The 17,766-nt window shown below is 42.4% G+C and overlaps 1 protein-coding gene across 2 annotated transcripts in view; it reads right to left on the bottom strand.

The window, feature by feature from the left end:
* The window catches only part of SLC17A8 (solute carrier family 17 member 8), a 65,026-nt gene that overhangs the window by 23,013 nt on the left and 24,247 nt on the right, over window positions 1-17,766 (bottom strand). For both annotated transcript variants that reach the window (XM_055237461.1, XM_055237462.1), the window contains exons 3-5: window positions 8,113-8,231; window positions 5,737-5,851; window positions 2,762-2,849 (exon numbers count right to left, since the gene is read on the bottom strand). In XM_055237461.1, coding sequence (XP_055093436.1) covers window positions 2,762-2,849; window positions 5,737-5,851; window positions 8,113-8,231 — 322 coding nt within the window. The remainder of the gene's footprint in view (window positions 1-2,761; window positions 2,850-5,736; window positions 5,852-8,112; window positions 8,232-17,766) is intronic.

Below are 17,766 nucleotides of genomic sequence, written 5' to 3'. Positions count from 1 at the left end.
AACTGGGGGTGAGAAAGAGGCCCTGGTTCTGCCCTCACTAGCTGTAAGAATTTAAATCTTTTTTTCCTCCCTCAGCCTCAGTTTCCTCAACTATAAAACAATGGGTTGTAACTGTATGTATTAGTCTGATGTTATGCTGCTGATAAAGACAAACCCAAGTCTGAGCAATTTACAAAAGAAAGAGGTTTAATTGGACTCAGAGTTCCATGTGGCGGGGGAGGCCTCACAATCACGGCAAAAGGCAAAGAAGAGCAAGTCACATCTTACGTGGATGGCGGCAGGCAAAGAGAGAGCTTGTGCAGAGAAACTCCCATTTTTAAAACCATCAGATCTCATGAGACCCATTCACTATCACGAGAAAAGCACAGGAAAGACCCACCTCCATGATTCAATCATCCCCCACCAGGTCCCTCCATAACACATGGGAATTATGGGAGCTACAAGATGAGATTTGGGTGGGGACAGAGCCAAACCATACCACTGGATGTTTTCTAGAATCCCTTCTAACTCCAATATCTTTTAAGATTAAGAATTGATTCACTCCAAGCCTGGGTTTCCTTCTTTAACATTTTCCTTTGGCTGTTCTTTGAAACCAAGGCCACACCTTAGCTGGGACATGTAATGAGGCCTGTGTCCTTGATCAGGTAACTTTCCTTGAGAGTCAAACCATTTCTTAAATCAGCCCTTTTAGGGCTATAAAAACACACTAAGAATGGGGAGTGGCTGCTAGTCATTCTCATTTTGCTGGCAAATCAAAACGAAAGGTCTTACAAATAAACCATCCAAAGAAAGTAAGGTCAAGGATCTAACAAGCCACAAGGCTAGCTGGGGTGAGTCTTATCCTCTTCTAAGTTGGTATAAGCGCAGTAGTAGGGATGGAGATGCTCTTAAACTGCAAATGAGCGGATGGAGATGGTTTCTAAGGACAAGAGACACTGAATATGTAAAGACATCTCAGCTGAGCATGCAATTCCCAACTAGGCACAAAGTAGGCATAGCGGTGAATACCTCACACCACATTCTCAGGATTACTTTATTATTATTTCAAGGAGGTAAAAGACCAGTAGGAAGAGGAAGAGTAAAACATATGAGAAATAAATAGAAAGCTATATTTCTCCCTTTAGCAAAGAAGAATATCTTAGGAAAGGTGTGCTAGCTTGAAAATCAGACAGACCTAAGCTGTAATTCACACTGCCTAGGCCACATTGTGACTTTTGTGGTCTAAGGTACTTTTTTTTTTTTGAGACGGGGTCTTCCTCTGTCACCCAGGCTGGAGTACAATGGTGTGATCTCGGCTCACTGCAACCTCCACCTCGGGCTCAAGCTATCCTCCCGCCTTGGCCTCCTGAGTAGTTGGGACAACAGGCATGAGCCACCGCGCCCAGCTAATTTTTTGTATTTTTGGTAGAGATTGGGTTTCACCACGTTGCCCAGGTTGGTCTCAAACTCTGAGGTTCAAGCAATCCTCCACCTCAGCCTCCCAAAGTGCTGGGATTACAGGAGCGAGCCACCGTGCCTGGCTGGTCTAAGGTACTTCTACCTTCATGGGCCCCTTCCCCCAACACATTTACCACTGTGTTGATGGCAGCAGCATGTGCTGTTGTTGTTCTGTTGTTGACTGATACCTAGGGACCCAGCCACACCTAGAGAGGCCCGTCCCACAGGGGTAGCTTGGAGATGGCAACCTCAGCAAGGTGAAGTTTGGAGATGCAGGAATTAAAGTCACATACTACTTGGGGGCTACTCATTTACTTTCAGATAAGATGGATGGTCTCTACTTCTTATTATCTGGGATATAATGACAAAAATTAATTTACATGTCTATATGACAATGTGTACGTGGTAGGAGTGTGAAGTAAGGAAATTTCCAGATCAAAAGTCAGGTCTCGTTTTAGCTCCATGATCTTGGGCAAGTCACCGAACTTTAGTTTCATATAAAAAGAAGAGGTGTGGGATGCTTGATGATCCCATCTTTCCACTTTTGTCCTTAGCAAATGTCATTTGTTGGCTAATCCAACAACCACTTCCAACCCTTTCTCCCTTCTCCTTCACTCCTGAAGAGGCTGGTGAAACTAGGCATCTGCTTGCCTAGCCTCCTCTGCAGTTAGAAAAGCATATGATACAGTTAGGGCCAAAGAAATTAAAGTGGAAGGTTGGTAGGGGGCTTTGGGAAAGCTTTTGTTTTCCTGATGAAAGGGACAGATGGAATAAGCACAAGAGTAAATAAAAAGCTATCTCTGGGGATAGCAGAGTAGAAAGTCAGAACATGCCTAGGCCCTGGATGGATTTTTGAGCAGCAGAACCAACACTAGGCAACCACTCACCTTTAGAATTCTGTTATATAAAATAAATAGACTCATTTTAAGGCCCTTAGTAGGGTTTTCAGTTACTTGAAGCCAAAAAAGCATTCCTTTCTTTTTTATTTTTTATTTTTAGGGACAAGTTCTCACTCTGTCACTCAGGCTGGAGTGCTGGGCCATCACAGCTTACTGCAGCCTCAACCTCCCAGGTTCAAGCAGTCCTCCTGCCTCAGCCTCCCTAGTAGCTAGGACCCCAGGCACACACCCCCATGCTCGGCTAATTTTTTTTTTTTTTAAGACAAAGTCTCACTATATTGCCCAGGCTGGTCCTGAACTCCTGGGCTCCAGTGATCCTCCTGCCTCGGCCTCCCTAAAGTGCTGAGATTATAGGCGTAAGCCACCACATGAACCCAAAAAAAAGCATTCATAAATAAAATTTGTTATGATTCTAATACACCCACCACAAAAAGAGGTTGTGGCCAGTCGGCTTCTCTCCAAAGGTGGTGCCCACTTACTCCACATCCCATGGCAGGCTGGGTAGGTCACACCCTGGCAGAAGAGTTGAAAATAGATTAGTTGATTTGACTCTAGTTTCTGCTTGTGTTTAAAATATGGATGCTGCTTCTTCACACAGGCTACAATATAAAAGCCCAATTTATAGACACTGTTGTAGGTTGAATGTTTGTGTCCCCACCAAATTCCTATGTTAAAACCTAATTCCCAATGTGATGGTATTTGGAGATGGACCTTTGGGAAGTGACTAAGTAATAAGGGTGTAGCCCTCATGAATGAGATTAGTGCCTTATAAAAGAAACTCCAGAGAGCTCCCTCATTCCTTCTGCCATGAGCAGACACAGAGAAGGTAGATGTTTATGAACCAAGAAGCTGGCCCTCCCAAGTCACCCATCTGCCAGCACCTTGATCTTTGACTCCTCAGCCTCCAGAACTGTAAGAAATACATTTCTAGGCCAGGAGCAGTGGCTCACGCCTGTAGTCCCAGCACTTTGAGAGGCCGAGGTGGGCGGATCACTTGAGGCCAGGAGTTCAAGATCAGCCTAGCCAACATGATGAAACCCTAACTCTACTAAAAATACAAAAACTAGTTGGGCATGGTGGTGCATGCCTGTAATCCCAACTACCTGGGAGGCTGAGGCACGAGAATCACTTGAACCCGGGAGGCAGAGGTTGCAGTGAGCTGAGATTGCACCACTGCACTTCAGCCTGGGCAACAGAGCGAGACTCTGTCAAAAAAAAAAAAAGGCCAGGGGCGGTGGCTTATGCTTGTAATCCCAGCAGTTTGGGAGGCTGAGGTGGGAGGATCACCTGAGGTCAGGAGTTCGAGACCAGCCTGGCCAACATGGCGAAATCCCGTCTCTACCAAAAAATACAAAAATTAGCCAGGTGTAGTGGCATGCACCTGTAATCCCAGCTATGCAGGAGGCTGAAGCAGAAGAATCACTTGAACCTGGAAGGCGGAGGTTGCAGTGAGCCGAGATCACGCCACTGCACTCCAACCTCGGTGACACAGTGAGACTCTGTCTAAAAAAAAAAAAATTATTTTATTTATAACCTACCCAGTTTATGGTATTCTGTAGAAGCCCAAATGGACTAAGACATACACTAAACAGCATGATTCAGCTATTTTGACTCACAGTACAGATGCTGAAATTCAAATACAGTTCACATGTAAGCATGGTAGGAGATGGGGAAAAGGTCTTCATATTTATATTTCATATTATCATAGACTATCAGTGTAGGAAGAGCCTTCCACGATCAGTTGGTCCGTCCTCTCATTTCAAGATACAGAGCCTGAGGCTCAGGGCCATTAAGTGACTAAAATTTAGTCTTCATGGATGCTAATATCGTGTTCTTTCCACCACACGGATACATCCAAAGTGCAGTATATGTCCCTCTAGTGGGACTAGAGTTGGATTTGAAATGATATAACAACTTACATTCTTAATTATAACATTCTTAATTATAACATACATACTAGTGTGTGTATATATATATATATAACATATATACATGTATATATATAACATATATACGTGTATATATATAACATATATAATGTATATACATGTATATATGTTATATATATACACTAGTATGTATGTTATAATTAATCTATATATAATTAAATTTATATATAATTATACTCTCTCTCTCTCTCTCTATATATATATATATATATATGTATGCTTTGAAAAAGATGTAACTAGTGGTTGGGTGTGGTGGCTCACACCTGTAATCCCAGCACTTTGGGAGGCTGAGGTGGGTGGATCACCTGAGGTCAGGAGTTCGAGACCAGCCTGGCCAACATGGTGAAACCCCATCTCTACTAAAAATACAAAAAATTAGCCAGGTGTGGTGACTGGCACCTGTAGTCCCAGCTACTCAGGAGGCTGAGGCAGGAGAATCGCTTGAACCTGGGAGGCAGATGTTGCAATGAGCCGAGATCGCGCCACTGCACTTCAGCCTGGGCAACAGAGCGAGACTCTATCTCAAAAAAAAAAAAAAAGGAAAAGATGTAACTAGCACATCAAACCCCATGATTTCAAAGATGTTATTTCTTAGAATAATAAGTATCTTTTGTTTTTGTTTTAAATGAGTCGATCTAGGGGCAAACAATAGGCAAATAATAGTACAAGTTGTACATGGGCATAACGAACTGATGAAGGTCAGAGGTGAATGACTGTGTTTGGGAAACATTGCTGTATATCGGGGGTTGGCAAACTACGGGCCAATTGATTCACCATCTGTTTTTGTATAGCCCACAAGCTAAGAATGTTTTTTACACTTTAAATGATGAGAAAAAGATCAAAAGAATAATAATATTTAATGGCACACAACAATCATATGAAATTCAAATTTCAGTTTGTAAAATGTTTAATTGGAATGTAACCATGCCCATTCGTTTCCATATTGTCTCTGGCTGCTTTTGCACTACTACAGCAGGGTTGAGTAGGTGCGACAGACACTGTATGGCCTGTAAAGTCCAAAATATTTACCTTCTGGCTCCACATCATGCTGCCTCCTTCACTGAATTAAATCTCTGCATCAGACTACACCCTTGAAAATGTACAGATTTATTAATGCATCCACTTAAATTGTTTTGGTGGAATGAGCCTTTGCTATGTGAACTGTAGATTTGGGCTTCAGTTTCACTATCTATTAAAATGAAGAGGGTCGGGTTAGATTATCTCTAAGATCATTATGGAAGGGTCCTTTATTGTTCATAAATGTAAAATCACACAAGGCATTTTAATTAACATTCTTGAAATTTTAGCCATTACCAGAGAATGAAAATAGCAGGAAAAGGAAGAAAATATAGAAAAAACTGAGTAAAGGGGATTTTCTTCAGAAACTGAATTTTCTAAAGGACTGTGCTGTCTCTAGCAACGTCAAAAACTGTAAGGAAAGTATCTCCTACCTCCACTAAACCTTGCAGAATTCTGACACACATGACGCATCCGTAATGCACTCTGGCCGCAGAGGGAATGAACATGTTTAGAGTCGATGTTAGGAAGATGGCAGCTCCAAAGACCCTGAGGGACCAAAGCACCGTGTTATTCGGCAGGCCCGCTGATGGATGTGGCACTTCAGCTAAGCACCAGAAGCAAACCTAACAGTTCAGGAAAGATACCTGTGGAAAGATGATGCCTGTAATCCCAGCACTTTGGGAGGTTGAGGTGGGTGGATCACCTGAGTTCAGGAGTTTGAGACCAGCCTGGCCAACATGGCGAAACCCCATCTCTACTAAAAATACAAAAAATTAGCCAGGCGTGGTGACTGGCACCTGTAATTTGGAGAAATAGATGTGTTAGGGTCTAGTGTACCCCAAGCTAGACTCTTGGGCTTCTTTGATTCCCAAGCTCTGGCCCCTGGACCAACTGTGAACACATTTTTGGCGGCACAGGGATGTCCTGCCTGGGTGATGTCCTGAAAAGTTGGAGATTGGCCAGGTTCAGGTAAGCTTGCTAGAGACCTACCATCCTGCCTGGTTCCCCACTGACTGACCTTTTCTGACTGTTACTGTATGTTTGAGGTTGTTTCCTGCTTCCCAGAGCTGCTCTCAGTTTACCAGAAGGAAACACTGACTATCCAAGAAGCATTGTATGTCCTGGGACCAGCCAAGCACAAGACAGGTTGTGTACCTGTCTTAGCTCCCATTCCCTGGCCAGCCCAGGGTGCCCTTGGAAAAGAGAGCAAGCAGCATTTTCTTCCCCTCTCACATATGTTGATGATGTTTCCACTCTTTTTATGTGCTGGGAAATTATATTATGTGTGATTTTTTTCAAGGCAGAGGTGTAAGCAGTAACCCAGGAAATCACAGCAACCAATATTTTATCACTTTTTAAAAAGAATACAATAGGTAAGTAACAATAAATAAAAGACATAAATTAGACAAGCACCTAAATAAATATATGCTTATTCCTATTTAGATCTTATGTTAGTGGCTTCCAATTTTTTTTACCTTAACCCATAAACAAAATATATTTTATATTGCAACCCAGTCCATACTCATACATACAAATGTAACTGAAACGAGTCTCAAAAACCAATATTTACCCTTATGTGCAATGCATTCAGATATTTTCTATTCTATTTTATTCCATTTGATTATCTTTTCTTCTATTTCTCTCTTTCTTTTTTAAAAATGATAATTGGTAAATCATTATATTGTTTTCACAACTATCTAATGAGTTATGCTTTAGAATTTGAAAAAAAAACACTTTTTTAAAATGGAATGCACTTCATGAAATCCATTTATGGAAAGTCATATGGGAAATACAATTGGAAGGGACCTGGAGAGATTTAGTTCACTCCTTTTCTAATACATGATACACTCTACAACATCTCCCCCAAGTGGCCATCCTCCTCTGCTTGAATACCTCCGGTGACAGAGAACTCACTGCTTCTTGAGACCACTCACTCTGTTCTTGGGTACTTTTAATTGCTCAAACACCCACTACAGAGTCTCAAGGACATTAGAGACACATCTTGCAGTCTAGAGGCAAGCCCTCACCATTCATCTGAGAAAACCTTTATGGTACTGGGTGATATTAACATAAGATTACAGAATGTCACTGGTCAAGGGGAACTGAAATACAATCTAGTCCAATGTTTCATTTCAGAGATGAAGAAACTGAGGCCCAGGGAGGGAAGGAAAGTGACTCAATAGAGGTCACCCAGTGATCCAATTAGGGGACAGGAACCATTTCTCCTGACTCAGAGTTGATTGCTCTTTTTACCACATAATCACTTGAAGAGTTACAAGGTAAATTTAATTGGATGAAAAACGAAATAAAAAGAAACTCTTGGCTGGGTGCTGGTGGCTCATGCCTGTAATCTCAGTACTTTGAGAGGCTAAGGCGGGTAGATCACTTGGGGTCAAGAGTTTGAGATCAGCCTGGCCAACACAGTGAAACCTCGTCTCTACCAAAAATACAAAAGTTAGCTGGGTGTAGTGGTGCACACTTGTAATCCCAACTGTTCAGGAGGCTGAGGAACCAGAGTTGCTTGAATGCCGAGTGGGGCAAGGGAGGGGGGGGGGCAGAGGTTGCAGTGAGCCAGGATCACACCACTGCACTCCAGCCTGGGTGACAGAGTGAGACACCAGCTCAAAAATAAAAATAAAAATAAATTCAGATCAGGGTCATTTGGGATCAGTATCTGTGAATTGCATCTATCCAAATGGCTCCTGTTTTTCATTCTGCACCCCCAAATTGAGAGCCAGCTATGCAGAATTTATAGGTACAAAGCCACATTTCATTGGTTTGTATCATGTTATATCAATTTATCTTACCTGTTAGCAGCAAACTTGTTTGAAATGAAACCACCTGGAATTTGTGTCATAATATAGCCCCAGAAAAAAGATCCATGGATAAGGCCCACTGTTTCTGGATCCCAGTTAAACTGTGCTGTCTGGAAACGAGAAATCAGATATAGTTGTGCTTGTTAGAAAAAGGCTGACAACCATTTTTCACCAATGAGCCTACACAATAATAACCTCATGAGGTCTTTCTTTTTTCATTTATTCAACACATATTTATGGAGGGCATCTTACATACTTGGGGATAGCAGCAAGCAAAAGTCCTGGGCCAGGCATAGTGGTGTGTGCCTGTAGTCCCAGTTATTTAGGAGGCTGAGGTGGGAAGATGGCTTGAGCCTAGGAGGTCAAGGCTGCAGTGAGCCAAGATAGTGCCAACGCAGTCCAGCCTGGGCAACAGAGTGAAACCCCATCTTAAAAAACAAAACCAGCTGGGCGCAGTGGCTCACGCCTGTAATCCCAGCACTTTGGGAGGCCGAGGCGGGTGGATCACAAGGTCAGGAGATCGAGACCATCCTGGCTAACACGGTGAAACCCCATCTCTACTAAAAATGCAAAACAAAATTAGCTGGGCATGGTGGTGGGCGCCTGTAGTCCCAGCTACTCAGGAGGCTGAGGCAGGAGAATGGCGTGAACCTGGGAGATGGAATTTGCAGTGAGCTGAGATCGCACCACTGCATTCCAGCTTGGGCAACAGAGCGAGACTCCATCTCAAAACAAAACAAAACACAACAAACAAACAAAAAAGTCCCTGCTCTCATGGATTTCACCTTCTAATAAGAGATTATGTACAAATTTAAATATATATGTATTTATATTAATGGTCATGGTGACTCACACCTATAATCCCAATGCTTTGGAAGGCCTAGGCAGGAGGATTACTTGAGGCCAGGAGCTCAAGACCAGCCTGGGCAACGTGGCAAGACCCCATCTCTACAAAAAATTAAAAATCTAGCCAGCTAGGCCAGGTGCAATGGCTCACGCCTGTAATCCCAGCACTTTGGGAGATAGAGGTGGATGGATCATTTGAGGTCAGGAGTTCGAGACCAGCCTAGCCAACAAGGTGAAACCCCCATCTCTACTAAAAATATAAAAATAAGCTGGGTGTGGTGGCAGGCGCCTGTAATCCCAGCTACTTGGGAGGCTGAGGCAGGAGAATCACCTGAACCCAAGAGGCAGAGGTTGTAATGAGCCAAGATCACGCCACTACACTCCAGCCTGGGTGACAGAGAGAGACTCCATCTCAAAAATAATAATAATAATAATAATAATAATAATAATAATACAAACCTGGCAAGGTGCGGTGGTGTGTGCCTGTAGTCCTAGCTACTCAGGAGGCTGATGTAGGAGGATCCCTGGAACCCAGGAGTTGGTCAAGGTTAAGGTAAGCTACAAACACACCACTGTACTCCAGTGTGAGTGACAGAGCAAGACCCTGTCTCTAAAAATACATATATCTAATGTGTGTGTGTGTATATATACATATAAAATATATATAATGTGTGTGTATATATGTATATACACAGAGAGAGAAAACACAAAATAGCAATGAATGCTAAGGAGAAAATAAAATAGCTTGTGAATAAAACAAAAAATGGGGTTTTGAGGGGGCTACTAAGTTATTTACTACATTATTCAGATAACAGTTTTGTGATAGCACAAAGAGAATTAGAGTCTTAAGTCCCTCATTTCTTAATGAGGACAATAAAGCCCATTCTACCTACCCATAGGATGTGTGGGGATAAATGGCATGAATATTTCTAATAGGTTATCTCTCTGCTTAGAGATTTTGCATGTAACAGATTAGGATAGCGACTGGCACACAGTGTAGACTCAATAAACGTTAGCAGCCATTACTGATACGATGCTAATGGCAATGGCAACAACACAACCTTCTACAACCCTTAGGCCATTGGAAATGTGATTCTCTAGGGCTGGAATCCCTTTCCTCATGTTCTTTCCCAGGTAAAGTAACTCATTCTGTTTAGACTCATTGTAAATGGTCCTTCCTCGGAGGAAACTTCCTGAATCCCCAAAATTGAACTGGTCCCTTTTTCCTGGGCTTATCTTACAGACCTTTGGTCCCACAGCCATGGCACCAACACGGTGCTGTCTTCAGGGAATGGATGTCCACATGTCAATTTCCCACACAGGGCACCAAGAAACTCTAAGATAGCAGCCATGTCCTGTTTGACTTATAGTCTTAGTACCTAAATCAAACGCCTGGGAACATAGAAGGTACAAGTGTGTATTCGCCAAATGAATGAATAAATGAATGGCTTTGTAAAGCTTTTTGATATCAAAATGCAAATACGGAGTAAGAGGGTTCCTAATTACCAACATACTACGTTTTATAGATTTTTATCACTGCTTATTTTCCTGTCACAAGTTGTTACATATTTATTCGCCCATCTGTTCAACGTTCATCCTGTGCCTCCTGAATGCAATGTTAGGTGCTGGACAGTGTAAATACAGACTCAAACAAGCATTGTCTTTGCCCTCTAGGAGCTTACAGTCCAAGTCACTTTGGCCTATACTCTGTATTTCTCATTTTACGAATTAGAAAGTTGAAGCTCAGTGGTAAAAAAGAACTAGCAAACTATCATTAATTCAAATCAGCTCAGCAAATTTTTATTTTGTGTTTATTGTGTAACACACATAGTTCTACGCACTGGGGTACAGCAGTGAACAGCCGTGGTGACTCCTGCCTTTTTGAAGATGCCAGTGGAGACAGCGGGTGATAAACAATTACAGGCAGAGTTAGATGGTAACCAGTGATAAGATGAAAAAATAAAGCAGGGAAGGGAATATGAAGTGTTGGATGGCAGTGAGGTGGGGTAAATTGTAGATAGAATGGCCAGGAAAGTCTTCACTGAGAAGATGAATTTTAAATAAAGACCTAAAGAAAGGAAGGGAGCAAGTCATATGGTCATTTGAGATGTGAGCTTTCCAGGCAGAGAAACAGCAAGTGCAAGGGACCCAAGGTAGGGTTGTGTCTTGTGTGTCAGAGGAAAAGCAGTATGTCAGTACAGCTGGAGGGTAATGAATGAGGAGGAAGAGAATAGGTGTTAATGCAAGAGAGGTTACAATGATGAAGGGTTCTTTAAGACATCACAGGAACTCTGGCTTTTAAACAAAGAGAGATGAAAACCATTGGAAAATTTGAGCAGAGGTGGAATATGATTTCACTAAGGTGCTTTCTACAGATTTCCTCCTTTAATTTTTAAAACACCTAGAAGTAATTGCAAATGAGGAAACTAAGGCTTAGAGAGATTAATTTACTTGTCCAAGGTCATACAACTATTTGCAAGGAAAAGGGGACGCAAAACCTCTCATCTGCCTAACCCCAAAACACGATATTCTTTCTATTGCTTGGAGAGACTTTATTTTCTTGCTAAGGAGAGACCAGACTTCTTTGCCCAGATCCACAGAATTACCCGAGGATCCAAGACAGAGGCAGAATTAGACCCTTTCTCTAACTCCCACTTCAACCAGCTGCTAATTGTCAGTCACAACATCCCTTTCTCATGCCTTTCTCTCTGGGGAAATAGTGCTTCTGTCAATCTCTGAAAGAAATAATACATGAAGAAGAGCCCCTAGGCTGCTGAGAACTGACTTTCATTGTCATTTGAGACTCATTAAAACCATAATAGTGGACTAAAGACTTGGATAGACATTTCTCCAAGGAAGACCAATAAATGGCCAATAGCTACATGAAGAGGCAGTCAATGTCACTAATCATCAGGGAAATGCAAATCAAAACCACAATAAGATGTCACTTTATACCTGTTAGGATGACTATTATCAAAAACAAAACAAAAAACAAGAAGTGTTGGTGAGGATGAAGAGAAAATAAAGCTCTTATATACTGTTGGTGGGAAAGGGTGCAGCCACTATGGAAAACAGTACAGAGGTTCCTCCAAAATTTAAAAACAGAACTACTGTGTGATTTAGCAATCCCACTTCTGGGTATTTATTCAAAAGAGTTGAAATCATGATCTCAAAGACATATCAGTACCCCCATGTTCACTGAAGCATTATTCACAATAGCCAAGACATGGAAAAAACCTGAATGCCCATTGACAGATGAATAAAGAAAATGTAGCTGGGGGCAGTAGCTCATGCTTGTAATCCCAGCACTTTGGGAGGCCAAGGCGGGTAGATCACTTGAGGTCAGGAGTTCAAGACCAGCCTGGCCAACGTGGTGAAACCCCGTCACCACTAAAAATATAAAAATTAGCCTGGCATGGTGGCACGTGCCTGTAATCCCAACTACTCAGGAGGCTGAGGTAGGAGAATCGCTTGAACCTGGGAGGTGGAAGTTGCAGTGAGCCAAGATTGTGCCACTGCACTCCAGCGTGGGTGACAGAGTGAGACTCCATCTCAAAAAAAAAAAAAATTCTGCAAGATGTAACAACTGGCATGAACCTGGAGGACATTATGCTCAGTGAAATGAGCCAGTCACAGAAAGACAAATACTGCATGATTCCACTTACATGACATATCTAAAATAGTCAAATTCATAGACTCAAAGAGTAGAATGATGGTTGTCAGGTGCTGGGGGAGGGGGAAATGAGGAGTTACTAATTAATGGGCAAAAAGTTTCAGTCAAGCAAAATAAACAAGCTCTAGAAATCTGCTATTCAACATTGTACTTAGAGTCAAACATAATGTATTGTACACTAAAAAGTTTTTTAAAACAGTAGTTCTCATGTTAAGCATTCTTATCACAATAAAATTTTTTATTTTTATTAAATAAAAATTTTATTAAATTAAAATTATAAAATTTAAAAATTGGCCCTGTATATGGACCATCACTATAATAAACCAAACACTGTGTCAGATATTGTGAAAGGCCAAAAAATGGCCCCAAAAAGATATCCACATCAAATCCCCCGGACCTATAAATGCTACCTTATCTGGAAAAAAGGTCTTTGCTGATGTGAAAATGGCAAGAATCTTAAAATGAGATATCTGGACTATCCAGCTGGGCCCTAAACGCAATGACAAGTGTCCTTATAGGAGAAAGACAGATGGAGATTTGAGACAAAAGAGGAGACATGCAGAAAGATGTCCACGTGAAGATGGAGGCAGAGATGAGAGTGACATTGTCGCACACCGAGGATCTGCTGCGGCCACTAGAAGCTGGAAGAGTCAAGGAAGGATTCTCTGCTAGAGTCTTCAGAGGGCATGAGGTGCTGCCAACACCTTGATTTAGACCCGGTCTCCACAGCTCTGAGAGAATAAATTTCTATTGTTTTAAGCCATCAAGTTTGTGGTAATATGTTATGGCAGCCTTAGGGAACTAATATAGGTATTTAATATAGGTTAGCTTATTTAATCTTCAAAGCAGTCCTTTTATTCCCATCTCACAATAAGGGCAATGAGGGTTATCAAAGAACTTCTAGAAATGTCAGTTCCTGTCTGCTCACACTTCTGAGAGGATTCCACCTTCCCCCGCAACATGGGATTCTCCCTCACTGACCACCACAGCTGACTGGACACCTGAGTAGAGACAGCCAAGCCAGTCGGGTGTGGTGGCTCACGCCTGTAATCCCAGCACTTTGGGAGGCCGGGGTGGATAGATCACTTGAGGTCAGGAGTTCAAGACCAGCCTGGCCAACATGGCGAAACCTTGTCTCTATTTTAAAAATACAAAAATTAGCTGGGCGTTGCGGCATGCACCTGTAATCCCAGCTACTTGATAGCCTAACGAGTAGAATTGCTTGAACCGGGGAGGTGGAGGTTGCAGTGAGCCGAGATCATGTCACCGCACTCCAGCCTGGGCAACAGAGGAAGATTCTGTCTCAAAAAAAAAAAAAAAAGTTTAAGACAGCCAAGCCATAGGCTAGGCTCAGCCAGTCAGCCTCTCCCTCTCTCTGTGTCTCTGTCTCTTTCTCTTTCTTTCTCTCTCTCTCTCTCTCTCACACACACACACACACACACAGAGAGAGAGAGAGAGAGCAACCCAAACCCGTAGAGATTCTAGTTAGACAATAGTGCACTCTTGAACCCAAATAAGTCCCACAGAGTCACAGAGTCAGGGCCAAGTAAATCAGCTTCCTGGCAAGACAAAGGCTCAAGTCACTTCCACTGTGGAGGGCAGTGAGAAGCCAGGGAAGAGGAAAGAAAGCAGTCCATGAAGTACCAGGGAAAATGGAGCTGACTCCAAGAAAAGCAGATGAAAGACTCTGTGGGGCAAGCAAGCTGGAGACCTTAGCAAAGGCTTCTCTAGTTCCCATGAGGGAAAGCTCCATTCAGCACTTCTGGCAGGGCCTGTCCTGCGGCCTCAGAAAGAATTACATAAAGACTTCCTTCCCACCTCAGGGTGGAGGACAGCCTGGGTTTCAGCCCCACCTCAGGCTGGCTTCTGTGTCCTGGGTGCAGACTGCACAAACATACACCACAGACCTGCTTTCTGCCCTTGGCTTTCACGAGATCCTCTTACAGCCCTACAATAATCCCCACTACCATTTTTTGTTTGTTTGTTTGTTTGTTTACACAGAGTCTCACACATCTGGACTCACCACAACCTCCAACTCCCAGGATTCTCCTGCCTCAGCCTCCCAAGTAGCTGGGACTACAGGTGTGCGCCACCATGTCTGGCTAAATTTTTTGTAGTTTTTAGTAGAGATGGGGTTTCACCATGTTGGCCAGGCTAGTCTAGAACTCCTGACCTCAGGTGATCCACCCACCTTGGCCTCTCAAATTGCTGGGATTATAGGCGTGAGCCACCATGCCGGGCCCCAATAATCCCCTTTTAACTCTAGCCAGTTTCACTGCACTTCTCTTCTTCGCAACCAGCAATCTCTGACCAGGACACAAGGGCAACTTATTCAAGGTCCCAGAGCTCATTAAAACCAGGTCTGGCCAGTTCCAAAGCCCATGCTCTGAATCCTACAGGGCCCATGATCCATGGGAAGAACTTTGGACTTTTCCTGAGAGTAATGAGAAAACAAAATCACAAGTTTCTCAAACTTCGGTCATTTTTTTTTTCTTACTATATGCCAAACACTTTTCTAAGAGTTCACATGTTTTAACTCGTAACCATTAAATTTAAAATATGGGCCAGGCACAGTGGTGCATGCTTGTCCCAGCACTTTGGGAGGCCAAGGCAGGAGGATCCCTTGAGGCCAGGAGTTTGAGATCAGCCTGGGCAACATGGCGTGATCCCATCTCTAAAAAAATTTTTTTAAATTAGTTAGGAATGGTGGCATGAGCCTGTGGAGCCAGCTACTCGGAAACTGAAGTGGAAGGATCACTTAAGCCCAGGAGGTCAAGGCTGCAGTGAACTATGATCACACCACTTCATTGAAGCCTGGGCAACAGAGATACCGTTTCAAAAAAAAAAAAAGTGTTCACGCATTAGTTAAAATCACTCTTCATACCCCTTGTAGAATATATGCCACATATTTGAAAGATCTACCTATTCATACTGCTTATTTCTCTCCTTCTTTTGAAATAAAGATTTAAATATATCTCAGTGCCAAATATCTAGTTTTTCCCTTAAAACAGAAAAACCAAACAAACATACCAGCCATTCAGAGCCTTTTTTAATACGATTAGCAAAGTATTTGTCATTTGGTTGAACATGCTCAGTTGATATCTAAGCTTTGTTCTAGGTGGACAAGAGAAATAATCTGCTATAAATTAGAGCTGTGCTAGAGTTACTGATACTAAATCCCTACTCCTGAGTCCAGAGGAAAAAAATTTAAACCATATTTCAGATTTTAATCAGTTTCTCTAAGACTCCAGAGGGCACAGCCGTAGAAACCAGAGAGCGCACACTAGCATTGTTCCTCGGGTTTATCAAAATGTCTTTTGCATATGCCTCAGAGCAGACTCTATTGACCGAGGTCTATCTTTTCAGGCAACAAACAAATGCAAAACAGCATCTCATTTTGATCTGGGCCTCAGCAGACAAGTTTTAATTAGCTGGTCTTGCTCACAAAAGGCTGAAAGAATGCATGTGATACACATCTGAAACCTTGCAAATATACATCATTCTTTATTTTAAAAATGCATGATATGCCCTTCTACCTCTATCCCCACAGCCCACAAAAGACAGGATATCCTTTTAGGACAGATTTGGCTGTGGCATCAAATAGAGCCTAGTTAGGAGGATCTCCATGGTGCTGTTTTCCTCTGGCAGAATAATCTCTTGGTTTGAGAAAAGCAAAAACAAATAGCTTACAGACCAACTAAAGACTTCTTTTTGACAGATTGAAATCAAATTTTCTCAAACCAGTGCCTGGCAGGAGACTGTGCCAGATGATACTAATAGATACGGCATGAAAGAGAGCATTCTATGATCAAGTCAGTCCAGGAAATACTGCCTACCACGTCTCCCTCTTGGAAAGTCTCATAGGACACAGCACGGTACAGGCTCCAGGTCTCACACTGCCTTCTTCATGGCACAGCCTGCAGCGCAGTGATTTCTCAGACACTAGTTCAAAAAACTGTGATCTAAATGTTTCTTCAAATAGAGGGAGGGACCAGAGGACTATTAAATGTCTCTCTGCAAATGAACGGATTTCTGCATGAGTCATTGCAGTGTGTGAGTTTAGTACGATGAAACATGCATTTATGGGGTGTCCACTGGGCAGACATTTTTGTTTGTTTCTTTTCCCCCATAACCTCAGTACTTCTCTAGGTCTATCGTTTAAGCAGCAAACCAGATTTTATGTTTCCAGTGATTCCTAAAACAATACTATTTAAGTCACTTTGAAGTATCCTTGCTTATAACTATGATGGCCTCTGAACTGGCCCTGTGGCCTCCATTCCTATCTCACCTCAATCTGGCCCCCTGTGATGGGGCAGTGACTAATCTGGAGCACAGATGTGATCATTCCATGCTTGCAGCCCCTTGCTACATGCCTACCAGGCTGTGGATGATCAGCCCCCTATTTATTTCGCTGCCTCCACCTCAACGTGCTCTACCCAATCGCTGGGAGTTCTCAACCTGGAGTCTGTTGATGAAATCCTGTGCATCTGAGAACTTGGATGGGAAAAAAACATGCATCTTTATTTTCACTCTTAACCAAAATTTAGCATTTTCTACCATTATGAATGTAGGCAACAAGCCACAGTCATATGACTAGTACCTATGACTCTGTCCCACGTGGAAATCGTAAATATGTTCAAATCGTATTACAGTCATGGCCACTATTTCCAACAATGGCTTACGTTCCAACTTAAAATCACAGTGAATGTTAGAGCCGATGCTAGATTTTGTCACTGATGTACTACTAAAGAAGCCCATATGTTTCTATGTCACAAACGTGATTTTTAAATGTTTTGGTATTTATATTTTAATATAATTGGCTTCTTTTGTCATCCTTTGTGTTTTATTCTAAGAACTTAAAACATTACTTTGGCAAAGGTTCATTAGTCATCTCCAGGAGTCCATGACACAGAAAAGATGATGAGCTCCTGTTTCAGTTCCTAAAATATACCTACATAGCATGTGTACACTCTCTCTCTCTCTCTCTCTGTCTCTTTCTTACAGTCCTTCACAGTACCTTTTTCTTCAAACATTCTTCTTCCCACCACACCACACCCTCTTTGCCTAGTCCAGCCATCACTTTGGGAATTTGTTCACAATAGCGAAGTCTGGGCTGGGCCCTCTCC

Source organism: Symphalangus syndactylus, chromosome 13 (genome assembly GCF_028878055.3).
Source record: "Symphalangus syndactylus isolate Jambi chromosome 13, NHGRI_mSymSyn1-v2.1_pri, whole genome shotgun sequence".
Classification (NCBI taxonomy): Eukaryota; Metazoa; Chordata; class Mammalia; order Primates; family Hylobatidae; genus Symphalangus; species Symphalangus syndactylus.
Note: the sequence above shows the minus strand (reverse complement) of the source record. Positions and strands in the feature narration are given on the sequence as shown.